Raw genomic sequence first — 17273 nt, 5'->3', positions numbered from 1 at the left:
GGCGCCCGCGGGAAGGGGCGGGGCGCCGCGCAGCGCCGGGCGGCCGGGGCGGCCGGGGAGGGACGGCGGTGCCGGGGAGGGACGGCGGTGCCGGGGAGGGACGGCGGTGCCGGGGAGGGACCGGCGGTGCCGGGGAGGGACCGGCGCTGGCTCCGGGGAGGGACCGGCGGTGCCGGGGAGGGACGGCGGTGCCGGGGAGGGACCGGCGCTGGCTCCGGGGAGGGACCGGCGCTGGCTCCGGGGAGGGACCGGCGCTGGCTCCGGGGAGGGACCGGCGCTGGCTCCGGGGAGGGACCGGCGCTGGCTCCGGGGAGGGACCGGCGCTGCCGGGGTGGGACGGCGGTGCCGGGGAGGGACGGCGTGCTCGAGCCGGGCACACGCGGCAAAGGTACACCGCCTTGAGGAGCTGCTGGCCCGGGGCTGCGAGGCGGGACGAGCCTCTCGGGCCCGCTGCGCTGGCTCCGGGCAGGGCGGCCGAGAACGTTCCGGCCGTGCCCCGGCGCGGCCCCTTCCTGAGGCGGGGAAGGTGCGGGCCTGTGCCGGTCCCGGGCAGGCTTTGGGGACTCCGGGAGAGGGCCGCCGCCAGCCCGATGTGCCCGATGCTCTTCCATGAGGATTTACTGCTCTCTTGGTTACTTTTCTGCGCTGTGTTACATCTGCAGGGGGTACATCTAGATGATCTTTAGGTCCCTTTTCGGTGTAGGACTAAGTGACAGATTTTAGCTTAAAATGCCCTTATGAAAAAAGCATGAAGTAGTCACCAGTACTTTTGGCCAAGGCAGGTGGAAATTGGGGGTGGGGGGAAATGTACAACAGCTAAACTGATACTTCTGTTTGCTAAGTTTTATGGTGGTTTGGTTTTTTTTTTTCCACAGACTGTATTTGGTGTATTACATTGAAACAAAAGCAAAGCTGCACACATACATAAATAACACAATACGACTTGAGATTGATCATGAAGACCTTTTGTGGAAGAGCCAATCCAACCACTGGTTCGATGGAGTGGCTAGAAGAGGGTGAGGACTATGACTACCACCAGGAGATTGCAAGGTATGCTTGGAAAAGTAGCTTGTTCTGTTAAAGGACACCTAAAAATGAGCAAATCCAACATTTTAAAGGGCAGTTTGGAGGTCTGTGTTTGTGGAAGTCCCAAGGGTGTGAGGTGAACAGACTGTAGAATAGTCTAAATGTCAGTAAACGTGCCCAGGGGTGTACAGGGCAGAGCTGTCAGTGTAGAATGTTGTAAACCATTCTCCAAGTGTTTTTCTTCCACCTTTTTAAGAATATTTTCTGTAGGGCTGATCTTGATACTGACAGTGACTGAGTTGAGACAAAATGCATTGACTAAATTGCTTTTAAATGCCAGTGCAACATGTAACTGCCAGTTGTCTGTTCCTGTCCTAGCTTTTTAAGAACTTAGCGTAATAACCAGAGAAGGTGGGAAGATATATTTTGGGGTATTTCTGAGTAATGCAACGCATGAAGAAATGGGAACCAAAGAAGTTTAAGTCTTGGTAAAAAATAGGTCATTAGTAGTCTGTCGTTCATTGCTCTCTCTGTGTCTCAGGTGCTGCTTCACAGCTCTTTGTCCGTAGGTCTGTCTGTGCCTTGGGTCCATTGCTGTGCAGAGGATTTGTGCCAGTGGTTCATGAGTCGATTTGTATGCTGATGGCCAGACCACTGAAATTACATCATCCCTTAGATTTGGGAAACACTTTAGGTCCTCAAGGAGTGTGTCAGTTCTTTGTGCATTTTTGGGGCACAGGGCCCAGTTGCTTTGCAGAATGATGGAGTATTTTAACTGGAATATCTTTTGTTGCAGGTCACGCTATGCAGATATGCTTCATGATAAGGACAGGGTAAGTACGGAAGCAAAACTCTTTTGAATGGTGGGAAAAGAGCTGTTGCATTTCTCTTGAATAGCTGTCACTGTGTGATTTTATGGGTTTCTCTGTAAGATTAAATGATAACATTTTTGTACTCTCTAAGGTACCAGACCTGCTCTTAGATCAACAGATGCCTTCATCTGACTTTAGTGTTCTATTGTTTACTGCAGAACATTTTTATATTCAGAGCTCATTAGATGAAATTTCAAAAGCTGTAAAAGTGAAGCTGGGCTTCTTAATTTTTATCAAAGTGTAAATAAAGTCTGCTTTTCTGTGGTATTTCTACCATAAGTACAGGCATGATGAAGTCTGGAGTGAATAGTTCAAATGTTCATTTTTCTCTAGCCATTAAGTCAGCCTTCCATCAATAACATTTTGAAAAATTTTTGTGATGTCTCCACAATGAATTTTGAATTCATGTTGAATTAAAACACGTCAGTGGGATCAGGCATTAAATAAACTGTGTAGAGGCAGCACGTTATGTCTGAGTGATTAAAACAACTACTGGAATTATATGTATCAAAGTTGTTGACTAGAATTGGTCAGAAGGGGATCCAGCAGGCTTTCCAAATGTATAATGTTTAAAGGTTGTGTATTCCTTGGAAAGGCTTGATAAATCATTTGGAAAGGAATGTCTTAGAGTAGGTTGTTATAAAGAAAATAAAAGCATATATATCAATCTGTATCTTGTGGCTGACAGCATTTATTTTTTTTTCCTGTGTGCTGGTGTGCTTAGAGCTCCATTTAATGGCCTGTAACTACAAATGAGGATTTCCACTGGTTAATTCTCATGTAAGAACCTTTTTGAGTAGATGAAGAGAGGAATCTAAACCAAGGTACTTCAGCTCTTCTACTGCCATAGGGAGAATATGACTATTTGAGTGGTCCTGCAGGGGAAAATTAATCAGAAAACCTGTAGTATCTGCCATGAATCTGATTATTATTTGCTGAGGAAACTATATCGCATTTGGAAATCATACATATGTTTTGAATAGCTGATTGACCAATGGTAGTATGAACATTGTGACAAATATTGATGAACTTTAAATGAGCTGATTGTGCCAGTTGTTACTGCTGAAGAAGGCTTTGGTGTGACCGTGGCATGAGGAGTATCTATAGGACTTTTTCTGATTATAAACTCACAGTCAAAGAGTGCAAGATATCTGCACAGAAATTAAAAACATAAATGGATAAAAGGTTGCTGATTTTTTTTTTTCCACAGAATGTGAAATACTATCAAGGTATTCGTGCTGCAGTGAGCAGAGTAAAAGAGAGAGGTGAGAAAGCAATTGTATTGGACATAGGGACTGGCACAGGACTCCTGTCCATGATGGCAGCTTCAGCAGGGGCAGATTTCTGCTATGCCATTGAGGTGAGCATTGGTTAGGGGTTGCACATATTCAGCATGTTCTTTGTGATGCTCTTATTTTCAGGCTATGTACCATCTCTGTTATTTTTGTTCTGAATGAAACAGAAGTGCTCTTAACAATTACACTGTTAATACAAGCAGATTTTTGGCATACTTCAGTGAATATTTCAGTGCTGGGTGTTTTGGTTTCATTGACATAGTGTCTTGAGCACATGTTGATGCATGTATATATATGTTTATTCTTACAAAGGAATGAGTTTGTTTAATGTAATATTAACGTGTATTCTTGTGTTTCAAAAGTTAAATTGGAGTAGCTTTTGGAGGCAGCTGGAAACTCTCTGATAGTGGAGCTCTGAATTTCTCAAGTGAGGCTTGTTTCCTTGTTTTATGATAGTGAACTTCAAACATAGGAAAAGATAAAAAGGTGTTAATTTTTTTTCAGAACTATATATTGTATTTTGTATTGGTGCCCTTCCATTTTTGAAAGCTGACTTGAGTGGTACCATTTTGTTACACTCACAGGTGTTCAAGCCCATGGCTAATGCTGCTGTAAAGATAGTGGAGAAAAATGGTTTTTCTGACAAGATCAAAGTAATCAACAAGCATTCCACTGAAGTCACAGTTGGCCCAGGTGAGAAAAGGCTTAAAAAAATGGGCAAGTACCTGAAAACCACAAAGGAATAGTTCTTACTTTTATTTCTTATACATTTTCTGATTAAAACAAGTGCATTGAGTACACTGAGGGAGCTGGGATGAGTTCAGGTTGGAGAAGAGGAGGCTCAGGGGATTCCTCATCTCTACAACTGCCTGAAAGGAGGTTGTAGCCAGGTGAGGGTTTGCCTCTTCTCCTTGGTGACAAGTGACAGGATTACAGGAAATGGCCTCAAGTTGTGCCAGGGAAGGTTTAGACTGGAGATTAGGAAACTTTTTTTCACAGGAAGGATTGTAAAGCATTGAAAAGACTGTCTAGGGAGAGGGTAGAGTCAGCATCCCTGGAAGTGTTCAGAAACGTGTGGATATGGCACATGAGGACATGGATTAGTGGTGAACATGGTGATGGTGCTGGCTTAGTGGTTGGACTTGATCTTCTCCAACCTTAAGGATTTTGTGATACTTTACATTCTAGAAAGTAACACTGGAAATCTACTTTGGAAGAAAGTGTTCTGGTGATATCTCAGTAGCCATTTGTATTTCAAATGGAAAATAATTTCCAGTCTTCAGCAGACTCTCTAACAGGAATAGTTTTTAAATTACTTGTGTATTCAGGATAGCATCTTCCTGAAAGACTTACATAAAGATTTAACATTACAGTATTAATTTGTGTATTTTAGATGGAGATATGCAGTGTCGGGCAAACATCCTGGTAACAGAATTATTTGATACAGAGCTGATTGGAGAAGGAGCTTTACCAACCTATGAGCATGCACACAAATACCTTGTACAGGTAAGAAAATAGGAAGTGTATTACATCTATTAGAAGAGAGAAATTCTTCTGCCTATTTTTGAAGTAGGATGGAGATTAAACAGTACTTAGGCTTCTGTATCCCTTGGTAAATACACCATCAGCTCTGCTGGTTTCTTATTCAATAATTTACTACATATTGTAAGTCACAGGCTCTGAAACTACATCTCGTTCCTTTGTGTTGAAACCAATAACTTGCTGGTTAACAAATGTCTTTCAGAAAGGCATCCAGTTCTGACTTGAAGTTCTCCTTAATAACAACTTTGTCTCATGATATATAAAAAAATTCTCCTAAATTTGATGAGCTTCACGTCCCAGGCATTGGTTCATTTTTGGTTGGTTTTTTTATTGTTGTGCTCTTACTACTCCTTATGCATTTTGCATGTGAAAATATTTTCAGCACTGTATTTATATAATGTCCCTTTTTTGGACTTATAATATATGGGTATAATTTTGGGACTTTCTCTTTTACATTTTCTAATATTTTCCATTCATTAAAATGTGGATGGAGGAACTTTTTTTAGGTTTACAGATTTCCATTCACCAGTTTAAAAGACACCATATACAGACAACTCCATACTCCATAACTTTGTATTGCTCTCCATATAGAACTCTAAATTGCAATTAGTCTTTGCTATAAAAGCATTGTTTTTGGGCTTCATGGTTGGCTCTCAGTTCATAGTGGGATTTTGAGGATAACTTGGATGTTTTCCACTCCTTAAACATGGATACAAAGTTGTCCTTGCATAAATATTTGAGCCATTATTTTTCTTAATTCCTTATTGCAATCAACAGCTCTCTTGTATTATTGATAACTTAGTAGTTTTCTGCTCTGAGAAGCTCAGGCTAGATCTCTTATTTCAGAATAAGAATGGAAATGCAAGTTAATTGAGGCTAGTAAACTGATAATGGTGCATGGTTAATGAAGTAAACTGGCCTTGCTGAGCCACAGTGAACAGGATAGATATGTGTATTCTATTTCACAGAGAGACAGATTGCTCTGATGTTAAAAAAGACTCTAAAATGTATTTTAGATTTCAAAGCTCTCAGTCCAACTTTTCTTTAAATGGGTTTGCATTTCAATTGATTTAATTCTCACTCATGTTAATAAGTCAAACTTGTTGAGTGTGTTTACCCTCTGTTTTGAACACTCAGGAAGGATGTGAGGCAGTGCCTCACAGGGCAACAGTGTATGTCCAGTTAGTGGAATCCAGAAGAATGTGGTCCTGGAAGAAACTGTTTCCTGTTCATATTGAAGCAGAAGATGGTGAAAAAATACTTGTTCCACCTTCAGAAATGGAGAACTGTCCAGGTCTTCCTTCTGTTTGTGATATCCAGCTGAACCAGATGCCTTCAAGTGACTTCAGTACCCTTAGTGATGTGGTGAAAATGTTCAGGTAAGGGAGACATTGTTTTGTTGAAAACGAAGTTATCTGTTATGCCTTTGATATAAACTGTGTACTGAGCTTAAGAATGTGGTGAGAATTTCTGAAGAATTCTTTTTACAATTTCCTTTCTAATATTTCTTTTTACAATTTTCCTGCTTCCCTGCAGTGTGGATTTCAGTAAGCCAGTACAGAGTGCTTCTACCTACTATAGAGTGCAGCTGGAGCCTGTGAAATCTGGCAAGGCACAAATTGTACTTTCCTGGTGGGATATTGACATGGACCCCTCTGGGATGATAAATTGCTCAATGGCTCCCTACTGGGTAAAACCCACTTCTGCTTTGCAGGTAAAATACTGAGCCTTCAGATACCATTGTGAGATGACTGAGAAACTCTTTGGAGTACTGGGGGGTTTAAGCAGCTCTGCATTAAATTGCTTAGGAGCTTTGATAATATTTAATGTATTAGAAGATGCTAAATAAGCAAACTGTAGAAATTTTACCTATGGTGTGTACCCATTTTAGGTTTTCTTTAATATTAAATGTTAAGAGTAATCTTTTATGTAAAGCTTAAAGACTGAAGCTATCTTCCAGATATTATAATTTATTTTATGTTCAAGAAATAAAGATCTTTTTCCCTGGTCAAAATATTAGCCTATGGTTTGCTTCCTTATAGTCCTTATAGTTCTTCTATTAAATTTCCATAACTAAGCGTTATGTTTATATTTAACATAAGTAAGTGTTATGTTTATGGTAGTATATTTATACTCTCATAAAAAAAAAAGGAGACTGGTGTAGGAAGGTGCTGGATTGATATGGATAATTACAGAAATACTATTACTATTAAGTCAAATTTCTGTGGTTTTATGTGAATGTATTTATCACTAGAATCAGTTTAGTCAAAAGGAAGTTAAAAAATGATTGTCTACACTTAGCATGTTTGAGAATAAAATTGGAAATTATCAATTTGGAGGTGTTCAATCAGCTTAGAATGACTGATCAGCATAGGATATTTGCAGTGCAAAAACCAGCTTTTTGAAACACAAAGTAGTTGTGCTGTGGTGACATAATTCTAGGTGCATGAGGCTGTCAGCAGTTCAATACAGTTTCTAATATGAGAGAAGTGTGGAGGGTAAACAGCATTAATAAATGCAAAACAGTTTTGGGTTGTTTTTCATTTGGTTGCTATAGAAGCATGGCCAGTGGTCTAAGGTTTATTCTGTTGCAAGAAATCAATATTATTAAATATGTGATATTGGCCTTTATTCAGCCTTGCTAACTTGAACAAGATTCTTTAAATTAATCATGCATTTTCAAAGTTGTGCCCCTTCTTCCTAATTGATTTCCTGCTATTTGCTTACTTTCCATTTGCTATTTATGAGTGAGTTCCTGAGGTTTATGTATCAACCTTTTTCAGTGGAGGGATCACTGGATGCAGTGTGTTTATTTTCTTCCACGTGAGGAGCCAGTTCTGCAGGGTGAGAAGTTGTACCTGACTGCCTGTCGTGATGAGTACTCTGTGTGGTACAACCTGCAGAAAGCCAGGTAACAATCTGTGGGGGAAAAAAGGCTGCTCTCTTACTCCAAGCTGGAGTATTTGCTGCTTTTTTTTTTTTTTTTTTCCTTTTGTAGAAGAGCAAGATAAGAACCTAAAGGGTTGAAAAATATTAAAGGCTGCTTCATGTGCAATGCACAGGTGAAAAATACACATTATGCATAAAAACTCAGTTGGACTGCAAGCCAACTTGTATTTGGTTGCATTCTATGAAAAGGAAGCATAAAATAATCCAGGTTGATTTCCAGGTTGATTCCTGGAAATCCTAAAATACAGCACAGCTGAAGTGGCATACAGGTAAAGAAGTTAAATAATTGCCATTCTGTTTCCATTTTCTGTTTTCCTAGTCAGCACTGTCTTTTTGAGACTACTGCCTTTTGCTCAGATTAAAAAGAGCTTAATCATGTTGGTTGTAATGACAATAGCAGCAAACATTTTTAAAACCAGTGCTGGCTTTAAAATGTTTGAATCTGCTGCACCTTTTTTACTTAGGAGCCCAAAATCCAAACAAGTAACTGCTGAAAGGCCAAAGCCTAAAGTACCTAACCATCACAGTTGGTGGTAAGGTGGGGTATGGCTCTTGGTTTTGTCTTTTAAAGAAGGTGAAAATTCTTTTTTACCTCTCTGCATTTGGAAAAGCAGAGTTACAGAAATGTCTCTGGAGAACCAGTAACTTCAAAAAAGTGACAGCAGAGTTCGTATTCCTTACTGTGCCTATCAGCCAAAATGCATAAATGTGCCTGTTAGCAAAAGCATCTTACTGATGCTGTGGTTGATGCTACATTGACATTTTTCACAGAGAAGGGGAGAATGGAGCAGATGAAGAGGAGCATAAAGCAGGTGTTGGTGTGGAGAGTCCTGTCTGTAGGTGTCGTGCCCATCTGCTGTGGAACAGGCCCCGCTTTGGGGAGCTGAACGATCAGAACCGAACACGCCAATACATCAAGTCCTTGAGGAAAGTGAGTGCTTGCTGCCTGCAGGTTTTGTTGGCTTCTCTGATGTATGCTCATACTGGTTATTTATGGAATTATTTATGGAATTTGTTTGTCCCCTGCAAAGGACTTTGCTCACAAAGTGTATTTTTCTTCCATCAGCAGATGGAAATTATAGTTTTGTCTTAAAAAATTTAGTATTAAATGTTTTAGTGGTAATAGCTATTTTTGCATAGAATTTGTAGTAGCTCTGTGTGTTTGTTAGACATGGCATTGGTAGTTGAATAAAGACATCCATTACATTTTTGAGCAAACTTTTTCAGACCTAAGCTAAGGGCATTACATGATCATTTTTTTAGTTATTTGATGTGAAAGTGTATAAAGGGTGGAAAACTTTGCCTTCTGGAATAAGAATAACAATGACTATTTGTTCTCTGTAGGTTCTGAAAACAGATAGTGTTTGCCTTTGTATCAGTGATGGCAGTCTGCTGCCTGTGCTGGCTCATTATCTTGGGGCAAAGCAGGTACAGTACTTTGTCCTGTTTTTTAAATCTTTGTATTTTAGCTTGGTATTTTTCTCTCATGTAGTTAATTTCCAGCTCATTATTTAACTATTTGCAGTGCCTCTTCAGGGACAAGTGAGGAATAGGCTCCCATTGTGTTGAAGGGGAGGTTAAATTCATCTCTGGTCAAGCTGAAGTCTGGGAAGATAATAATTACCAGATTTGACATTTACCAATGTGTAGTTTTAAGGGAAAGTGCTGTTCCTCATTCCCCACTGCTTCCTGTTTGCCATCTTTATCTTGTTTTTTTGAAAAAACTCTGTGGTCCTAAATGTCTGGGAGGGTATTTTTCTTCTATGTTTGCAATTCCATAATTACATAATTACATTTACCTGGTCTGGAGTGAAAGATTGGTAAGAGCCAAGTAGGAAGCAGTAAGAATACTGAGTCTGTGTGTAACTGAGAGCTGCCTGGCTGTTCACACACATAGTTTAAAGAGCCCTGCTTGATGGAGGGCTCTTTAAACTAAAATCTGTTAGAGTTTAACTGAATATCTGGGAATGTGTAATTTAATCCTGAAGAATGTTGCATATTGCCTAACAATTCATCAATTTTGGATAGAAACAATTTTTTTTTCTTACTGCAAAAGGCTTCTGAGCAGATAGTTAGATCCTGTTAAGCATTATTCACAATTTGGCACACTGGTGATATGGTTTCATTTGTTCATGAGTAAATATGTGCTTAGGACAAATGTTAATATGCTGTGTGCAACTTAAAAATGGAAAATAAGTATTTGCATTCAGTTGAGGTTTTTTTCTTGTATAGCTGTGAAAACAGAAGTATTTAACCTGTAGTTTTGAGGGGTGTTTTGTTGTTAAAAAGTTCATTATAGTGGGCCCTGGAATATATGCATGATTCTTATGAACTGTGCTCACTAGGACATCAAAATGTTGTCTCATTCTTCAGTTACATATGCTTTTAATTAAAAACTATAAAGCTAGTTTGACTAACTGTGTATTTTCATTAGGTGTTTACATTAGAAAACTCTGGAGTGTCCTGTTCTGTCATGGAAAAAGTGAGTATTCCATTTTCTGCTAAAACAGGATCTCTTCTTTGCAGACGCCTCTTGGCTTGTCTGCTTGAGCTGCTGCTCTGCTGCTGCCATTGCCTTGGTGATAAAAGCCAGGCTGTTTGTTTCTGGGGATTAGTGAGAGCATCCCAAAGCTTGCACCAGTCTTACCTGGCAAGCAACATCCAGCAGTTCTGTCTTCCAGCTGGGACAGGTTGGGAATGCCTGCTCTGCTGTTTGCTCTGCCTTGGGAAGGGCAAGAAAGCTCTCCCAGGAGTGTGGAGGCTGTTCAGGAGAGGCAGCTGGTGCCTAAGAAGTAACTGGAAGCAGCTTCCTGGAGCTATCACTTGGCTGTGACTCCTTTAGTTGACACAGTGTATTTGATCTGGCTCAGCCTGAGGTTCAGGAGTGCAAAACCAGGAATGGTGGGCAAGGGAGGACTGGAACCTGGTCTCAAAGAAAAAACAAATATGCAGTGTGAAATATTAAATAAAGCCAAATATTCATAGGTGAAGTGATTCTCACCTTTCTTGATAACTCTTCTCATATGCTTCAAAGTACAGCTTAACACAAAAGGTGCCCCACCTTCATTATCTGCCATTTTATATGGATAATTTAAAGAATACTGAGGGCATGTGCTTTAGTTCCCTAGATGTGACATGTTGGCTCTAGGTGCATGCAGCCTTCAAGAATAGACTTGTATCATCCTCATGAGGTATGGCAGGCAATTTCATTAAAATTTCTTTTGGCTGCTGGGTTTTTTTTTCTAATTTCTCTTCAATAAAATTGTCATTTTGATCTCAACTGTGGCTTTACATAAAGACAGTGTGTTATTTTTTGATTTTAGTTTTTTAAAGCAAATCATCTTGAAGATAATATTAAAATAATAGAAGCTCGTCCTGAGTTGCTGAAGCCTTCTCATTTGGAAGATAAAAAGGTATGTTACAGTTGTCCATTATACTGAATTTCAGGGGTTGTTAGGGAACAGAAGGTAAAAATGAATTGTAACCACAATGAATTCTGTTATATCCCAATTAATCTCAAATGTAATGAGTAAATGGTTCACACCATGCACCACTAAAATTAAAGGAGCCTAAAGACTGTGGGAGGGTTGTTGCTTTGTTTTTGAAGGGTCTGACTTCCCCTGCTGCATAATTGCCCCAGTAGTTAGGGGAGTTTAACTGGTTCTACAAGGCTGTAACTCTTTCACAGGCCACTCAAGAAGACTGCAATCTATTTGGAAGTAATAACATACTTCAGAACTTCAGAATTCTGTGACTCATTACAAAACCTTCCAAACTCAAACTGCAGTATTTTCTCACAAACTTTGTTGCAGGAAAATTCAGTTTAAAATGTGGTAGCTAAACCCACAGAACAATGTCCAAAGTGCTGTACACGCAGTGTACAGTAATTAAATCCCTATGGAGCAATCTAGATGATTTCACATAATGTATTGCACTGGCAGCTATTGGAGATATAAACAGCCTGTGTTGTGATTTGTTTTTCTTTATTATAATGTTTTTTTTCTCTTCTCTTCTTTGCCAAGATTTCTGTCCTTGTGGGAGAGCCGTTTTTCACGACAAGTTTGTTGCCATGGCATAATCTGTATTTCTGGTATGCCAGGACAGCTGTGAGCACTCACCTTGCCAGCAATGTCACTGTCCTACCTCAGTCTGCTTCTTTGCACATGATGGTTGTGGAGTTCCAGGTGAGATTGTTCAGATATTTACACAAATCCACTTAAAACTGAGTACTCTACATCTTACTGCATCTTAATACTGTCCAGTATGTTTTGTACTTAGCACCTGAGAAAAGAATATTTGATATCTTGAAGGGTAAATTGTTCTATTTCAGCCATCTCTTGTCAGCAAATTAACTCAAGTAATTTTGCCATTCAAAATAAAAGGGCTGCATGTTTTAAGATAGTTGTTTAGATTAGAGATAAGTGAAGCATGTGACAGTTGTGGTTATTTATAAAACTAGTTATTTTATTATGTATATTATATAAAAATATATGTATAAATAGATATTCTGCAACATATCAGGTTTGGAAATGAGGCTTTTTAAGACTGTAGGCAGGATTCCCAATTGCATGTGGATTTTTTTAACTGCCTGAGGCTGGGCACAGTTCTAAATATGAGCACATCTTAAAAATAATTTGAAAAGTAATTTTTCAGATATTTTACAAAGTTATAAATGTAGTTTTTTCATTTATTGAGCACTTTCTAACAAAAGATTGTGAAGTGTTTACCTGCCATGAAAATGGAAATTAAGTACTTTCATCATTAATATGCAAAGTCCAGTATCTTAAGTGAATGAACTCTGTGTAAATATATGTACATACTTTAAATAAAAACACCTATAATTAATAAATTTTCACATAAACACAGACTTCAGTTTATCTATTAAAAATGCCAGGTCTTTTTTGTAGTTTATTCTTCCCTCTGGCTCACCAGCTGTGTAGTTGTTGTGTCTGAACCTTCTCTCCCTTAAGTTTCTCTATTTGAATGCTTTTTAACCTTGTTCTCTTACTTCTGCCTTTGATTTGTACATGTGAAAATGGGTTTGTTCTTTTTCCCCTCTGGGGCTAATCAACTGTTCTGCACATTTTTTTAGTTTCCTGCAAAAATGTACAGAGTTTAAGTATATACTGAATAAATAATGTAAATCTAAATCCTGTAATAGGGAGCAGATACTTAGAGTAATCAGCAGTAATCAGATTGAAATAAGCAGGAAATTATAATTCCATGCTCTCTGATCTAGAAGATTTACTTCCCTAGAACTCTCAGCATTTTGTAAGGAAGTAAGCATTATTCTCTTCATGTTCTGGATGAGGAAACCAAAGCATGCAGAATGATGACTGAAGATTATTCAGCAATCAGCAGAATGTGGAGTAACATTCATGTCCCCTAAGCCTCAGTTTTACGCTTTCATGGGCAGGGTTTGTTCAGAGATGATTCCACATAAAATTTTTGGTAGAACATTTAACTTTTATTTTGTTGCAGTAGTCCACCCCAAAGCCAGTGCTTTAATTTTACATTATCTTCTTTCTGTCGTGAATCTAGACTCAAAGACTTGGATCTGTGGGATTTTAAAAATAACCTCTGCATTTACCAGTTCTTGTTTAGACAGAGGGAGCAGACAACAGTGTTGCAAGGTCTCCTGCAGAGCCTGTTCTGTAGGCTGTTCTGTCCTCTCAGAATGGATATGTCATTGTGGTTAAGCAATTAGCAAAACCTGGATCCAGGAGAAAAAAATTGATGGAATTACTTCAGTCATAAAGTTAAGAAACTTATTTAATCCGTAATTGCATTTAAGGAGCAGAGTGCTGCCTGTCTGTTTTGGTAATTCTGCTGGGTGTAGCACTCGGAGACTCTTGATAAATCCCTCTAGTTCATGCTGTAGTCAGGCAGAAATTGTAACAGTATTTCTTTAAATGTAGAGTGGTCCTGCTGCCAGCTTGTAAAGCAGTAACATTTGAGATTAAGTGCAACAATGAACAGGTAAAAAAATGTGTATATCCACAGCTGATGAATGTTTATGTTCTATTAAGAGACCATTAATGGGGTCTAAGAAAAGGTAAATGTTGAACTGAGTCAGTCTGTCCAGTGGGTTGCTAAAATCAATGACAGGCATGGTATGAAGTGGCTAAAATGATCTTACTCCACTTTGTGGGGCTAAAGGGAAATGTGGATCTCTGGTAGGCTGTGAGATGTTTGAAGTACTTACCTGTGCTGGATAGTGAAAGTTGAGGGGCTGTAAGGGTTAGATCTTGGCAAATCTATAGCTGCTAAGAAATTGTGAGAAATGTTCTTTAGAGGAGCTGAAAGCAGTGATTAAAGAATTAACCAAGTAAAAAATACCTTTTCCTAGAATTATCTTCTGATTCTTGCAGTAGTTGTAATGGTTTAGCAATATGTATGTGGCTTGCTATTGAATGACTAAGCTACACCTAAAATTATTTCAAGATTTCGTATTTCCTTTGATAAAGCCAAACAAAATCATGTTGTTTCTTACAGGACTTATGGAGAATCCGGAGTCCATGTGGCATCTGTGAAGGTTTTGATGTCGGGACTATGGATGATATGATTAAAGTAAGAAAATTAGTTTCACCACAAGTCTTAGAAAAATAAAAATTCAGTTTGGCTTAATAACGCATTTAGTAACTGTTGAAAAAGTTATGTATTAGGCAGAACACCACAGTTTGAGATTCATTTGTATCAGTTTCTAGAGCTTTGCTCTAGATTAATATGGAGGCAGTTGTAGAGTGGAATTAATGTTGAGGGAAAAGAAAATTTCAATGCATTGTATTTTTAGAGTGCCCATTTCTGTTTCAGGGCTGAGGGCCCCAGTCACAGCATTTGGTTTCATGCATGTAGGATATTTTCTTCCTTGTGCCTAAGAAGTGCAGTCCTGCCCTCTTGCAGCTTTATTGCTTGAATACTCTGGGTTTTCATTTCTGTTATTTTCAGTTAAATTTATTCCTTCCTTTTTTCAGGATTCTCTGAATTTTAGGGAATCCAAGGAAGCAGAACCTCACCCGCTGTGGGAATATCCCTGCAAGTCACTCTCAGAGCCCCAGGAAGTCTTGACATTTGACTTCACAAAGACTGTGCCACAGCACTGTCTCAGCACAGAGGGCTCTGCAAAGCTCTTACGGTCAGTTTTCTCACTGCAATCAATACTCTTGGTCAGCATCCATTTCTTTACCTCCTAGTCAAGCACTTTAGAGGAGTTGAGTTTTGAGCTCCTTTAAGTGTATTACACTTAACTGGTGCAAATGTAGTTGGCATTTTTTAATAATGTGACTTAAGATTGTGGAAGTTGCTCTGACACAAGCTTCCTGTGGATATTCACAGTAGGCTATAACAATAATACAATAATGTTTGACATTATTAGATTACATAATATGCCTCTGTTTAAAAAAATAAGATTTTAACAGCTTTCATCATGATTTAAAATTTAAATAGATTAATTTATAGTTTAGAGGAAATAAAATATTACCTGGATGTTTTTCGTGTTTCTATTTGTTGCCTACTGTTGGAGTTCTTTCAGAAAAAGCTTCTACTTAGCTTGTCAAATTATTGTGTTTAATAATTAATAACTTATTATATTTAATAGCTTTAAAATTATATGCTATTAGCATATAATTGTTGTATATATGTTAATAGCTTTTAATGTATATGCTATTCTTCCTTCTAACTGTAATCCTGGCAGTCTTTATATTTTGCCACATCTTCTGAGACACTTTCCACTATAACTGTGGATTGTACTTAATTCTGTTCAAACTTGAAATGCTGTTACGAATTTAAAAATGAAAAAGTTTAATTTTTTTAACTATCTAGAGCTTACATAGCTCAAACACTGCTGTGTTTCTCATTAAACAAAACTCAAGCTTTCAAAGACTGCAGAGCCATCTGTGTGGGGTCTCTGTGCCTTTGCAGCAGTTGTGTTTGCAGGCAGCACAGTGGTATGACCTCTGCTTCTTGTGGAGCAGGCACTTGAAGTGACACGGTGTGTGTGGTAAATATTTCCTCTCAATTCAGAGTCAGTAGGAACTGGGGTCTCTAAAGGAAGTTCTCAGCGTATGCTGTGTAATTCATGCCATGTTATTCAGTGCTGGCTAAGTGGCTGTGCTGCTGAGCAGATGTAGTTATGACATGTTCTCTTCCTTGCCTTTTTTTGGATTTCATATCTGTAAATACTTTAAAGTTTCTGCCCCCAAATACCAGCTCAGTCAGCTGTTCAGCTTTATTTCAAGGAAGGAAGTTGTTCATGCTTTTGCAGCTCTCACTTAAACACTAGTGCTGGGTTTAAGCTGCCAGGATTGTGTGTCAAGTGACAGGTTTTATCCTGCATCTCTCCCCAGGAAAGGAAAGAGCCATGGAGCAGTTCTGTGGATGGAATATCATCTTGCTGCCGATATCTCTGTTAGTACAGGACTGATGCAACTGTCCAATGAAAAGGTATCTCTTCATTTTAATTCATTATGTCACAGTCTGTAGGATTGCAGAGGGTCTCTGCTGGCCATGCTTGGGTTGTGTAGCACCCCTTCTCACACTGTTTGAACACTGTGTCATCAGAATTACTAAAAATACCTGTTCGTGTTTAGGCGGGGAGCAGGAGATGTACCTTAAAATGGGAGAGTCTGATTTCCCTACAAATGCTCCCTAGATTGGAATCAAAATCAGAATTTAAATGAGATGCTAGGTCAAAGCAGAGTTTTTTCATACAAATAACCTCAGTTTTACAAAAGCAAAAATTTGGAGGGGAAGGAGTAAGTCTTTTTAGTATTCTATCTCAGTATTCTTTGACCAAATCCATTTCTAAGTCTGTGACTTCAGTGTGTGATGTAGCAGATGGTATTTCAAGCTATGTGTTCCTTAGTGGAGTGGATGGCAGTGTAAATGATAACTTGATCATTGTGTGCTCAGCTGGGAACAAGAACTCTTATTGCATTATTACTGTATAATAATAATAATATTGTAGATTTTGACTGCTTTCACTCTTAACTCTCTCCTGTAGGGAAACTGTGAATGGAATCCCCACTGCAAGCAAGCTGTTTATTTCTTCAGCTCTGTTATTGAATCAGAAATTCTGTCAGACCCTACTGCTGTCACATATACTATAAATTTTGACACAAAGACAGGAGAGATTGCCATGGATTTTAAGCTCTTATAAAAATGCCTTCCTCCTGCTCATATTCCTAAATTATAATAAACATAAAGTATTTCCCTTTTTTTTGTACACCAGAGGGTTTCTTTCATTGTGTTCAGAGAGCAAACTTTTCTTTAATATACTTCTAGCCTTTTTGGGTTTGTTTTCAAAATACAGTTAGTGAGGTAGAGAGGAACCATTTCTTAGGGACAGGTATTCTTGTCAGGGTTTATGTACCTATATACATACATGCTTTTCATCATCTCTTTCAGGGTTTTACATAGTGCTAGGGAGGTACAAAACAATTGATTTGACAGTAGCAGCTGGTTATTGCATGGCATATCACTGGATGAGGACACCAGGCCTTACCCTGACATTAGAGAAAAGTGAGTTAAATACATCAATTTCTAGGCTGTGCTTGCTCTTGTCACTGTAAAATGGGAAATAATCTCCAGA

The 17273-nt window shown here is 38.9% G+C and overlaps 1 protein-coding gene across 3 annotated transcripts; it reads left to right on the top strand.

The window, feature by feature from the left end:
* The first annotated feature begins 290 nt into the window (after nucleotides 1–290).
* On the top strand, nucleotides 291–16895 carry PRMT7 (protein arginine methyltransferase 7). 3 transcript variants are annotated; one of them, XM_021535248.3, is made up of 18 exons: nucleotides 291–388; nucleotides 876–1050; nucleotides 1823–1859; nucleotides 3109–3258; nucleotides 3778–3886; nucleotides 4587–4699; nucleotides 5873–6114; nucleotides 6272–6449; nucleotides 7519–7646; nucleotides 8456–8615; nucleotides 9029–9112; nucleotides 10119–10166; nucleotides 11008–11097; nucleotides 11707–11868; nucleotides 14180–14254; nucleotides 14659–14819; nucleotides 16030–16126; nucleotides 16686–16895. In XM_021535248.3, the coding sequence occupies exons 2-18, from the start codon at nucleotides 956–958 to the stop codon at nucleotides 16839–16841; spliced, it is 2085 nt and encodes a 694-aa protein (XP_021390923.2). In that variant the 5' UTR covers nucleotides 291–388; nucleotides 876–955; the 3' UTR covers nucleotides 16842–16895. The 3 variants fall into 3 exon arrangements, with proteins under 3 accessions (XP_021390923.2, XP_031361675.2, XP_077642461.1); XM_031505815.2 differs by lacking the exon at nucleotides 291–388 and adding an exon at nucleotides 535–665; XM_077786335.1 differs by lacking the exons at nucleotides 291–388; nucleotides 876–1050; nucleotides 1823–1859 and adding an exon at nucleotides 2643–2722.
* Nucleotides 16896–17273: the final 378 nt, after the last annotated feature.

The sequence above is a fragment of the Lonchura striata genome, chromosome 13 (assembly GCF_046129695.1).
Source record: "Lonchura striata isolate bLonStr1 chromosome 13, bLonStr1.mat, whole genome shotgun sequence".
NCBI lineage: Eukaryota > Metazoa > Chordata > Aves > Passeriformes > Estrildidae > Lonchura > Lonchura striata.
This window is presented reverse-complemented; position numbering and strand designations above follow the sequence as displayed.

What these genes read in the sequence shown, in the direction of transcription:
- PRMT7 (XM_021535248.3), top strand. Translation starts at nt 956, where the DNA reads ATGAAGACCTTTTGTGGAAGAGCCAATCCAACCACTGGTTCGATGGAG. An exon ending in ATTTCTGCTATGCCATTGAG is followed by an intron (nt 3,259 to 3,777) that starts GTGAGCATTGGT and finishes TTACACTCACAG; the next exon opens with GTGTTCAAGCCCATGGCTAA. An exon ending in GGCTCTGCAAAGCTCTTACG is followed by an intron (nt 14,820 to 16,029) that starts GTCAGTTTTCTC and finishes ATCTCTCCCCAG; the next exon opens with GAAAGGAAAGAGCCATGGAG.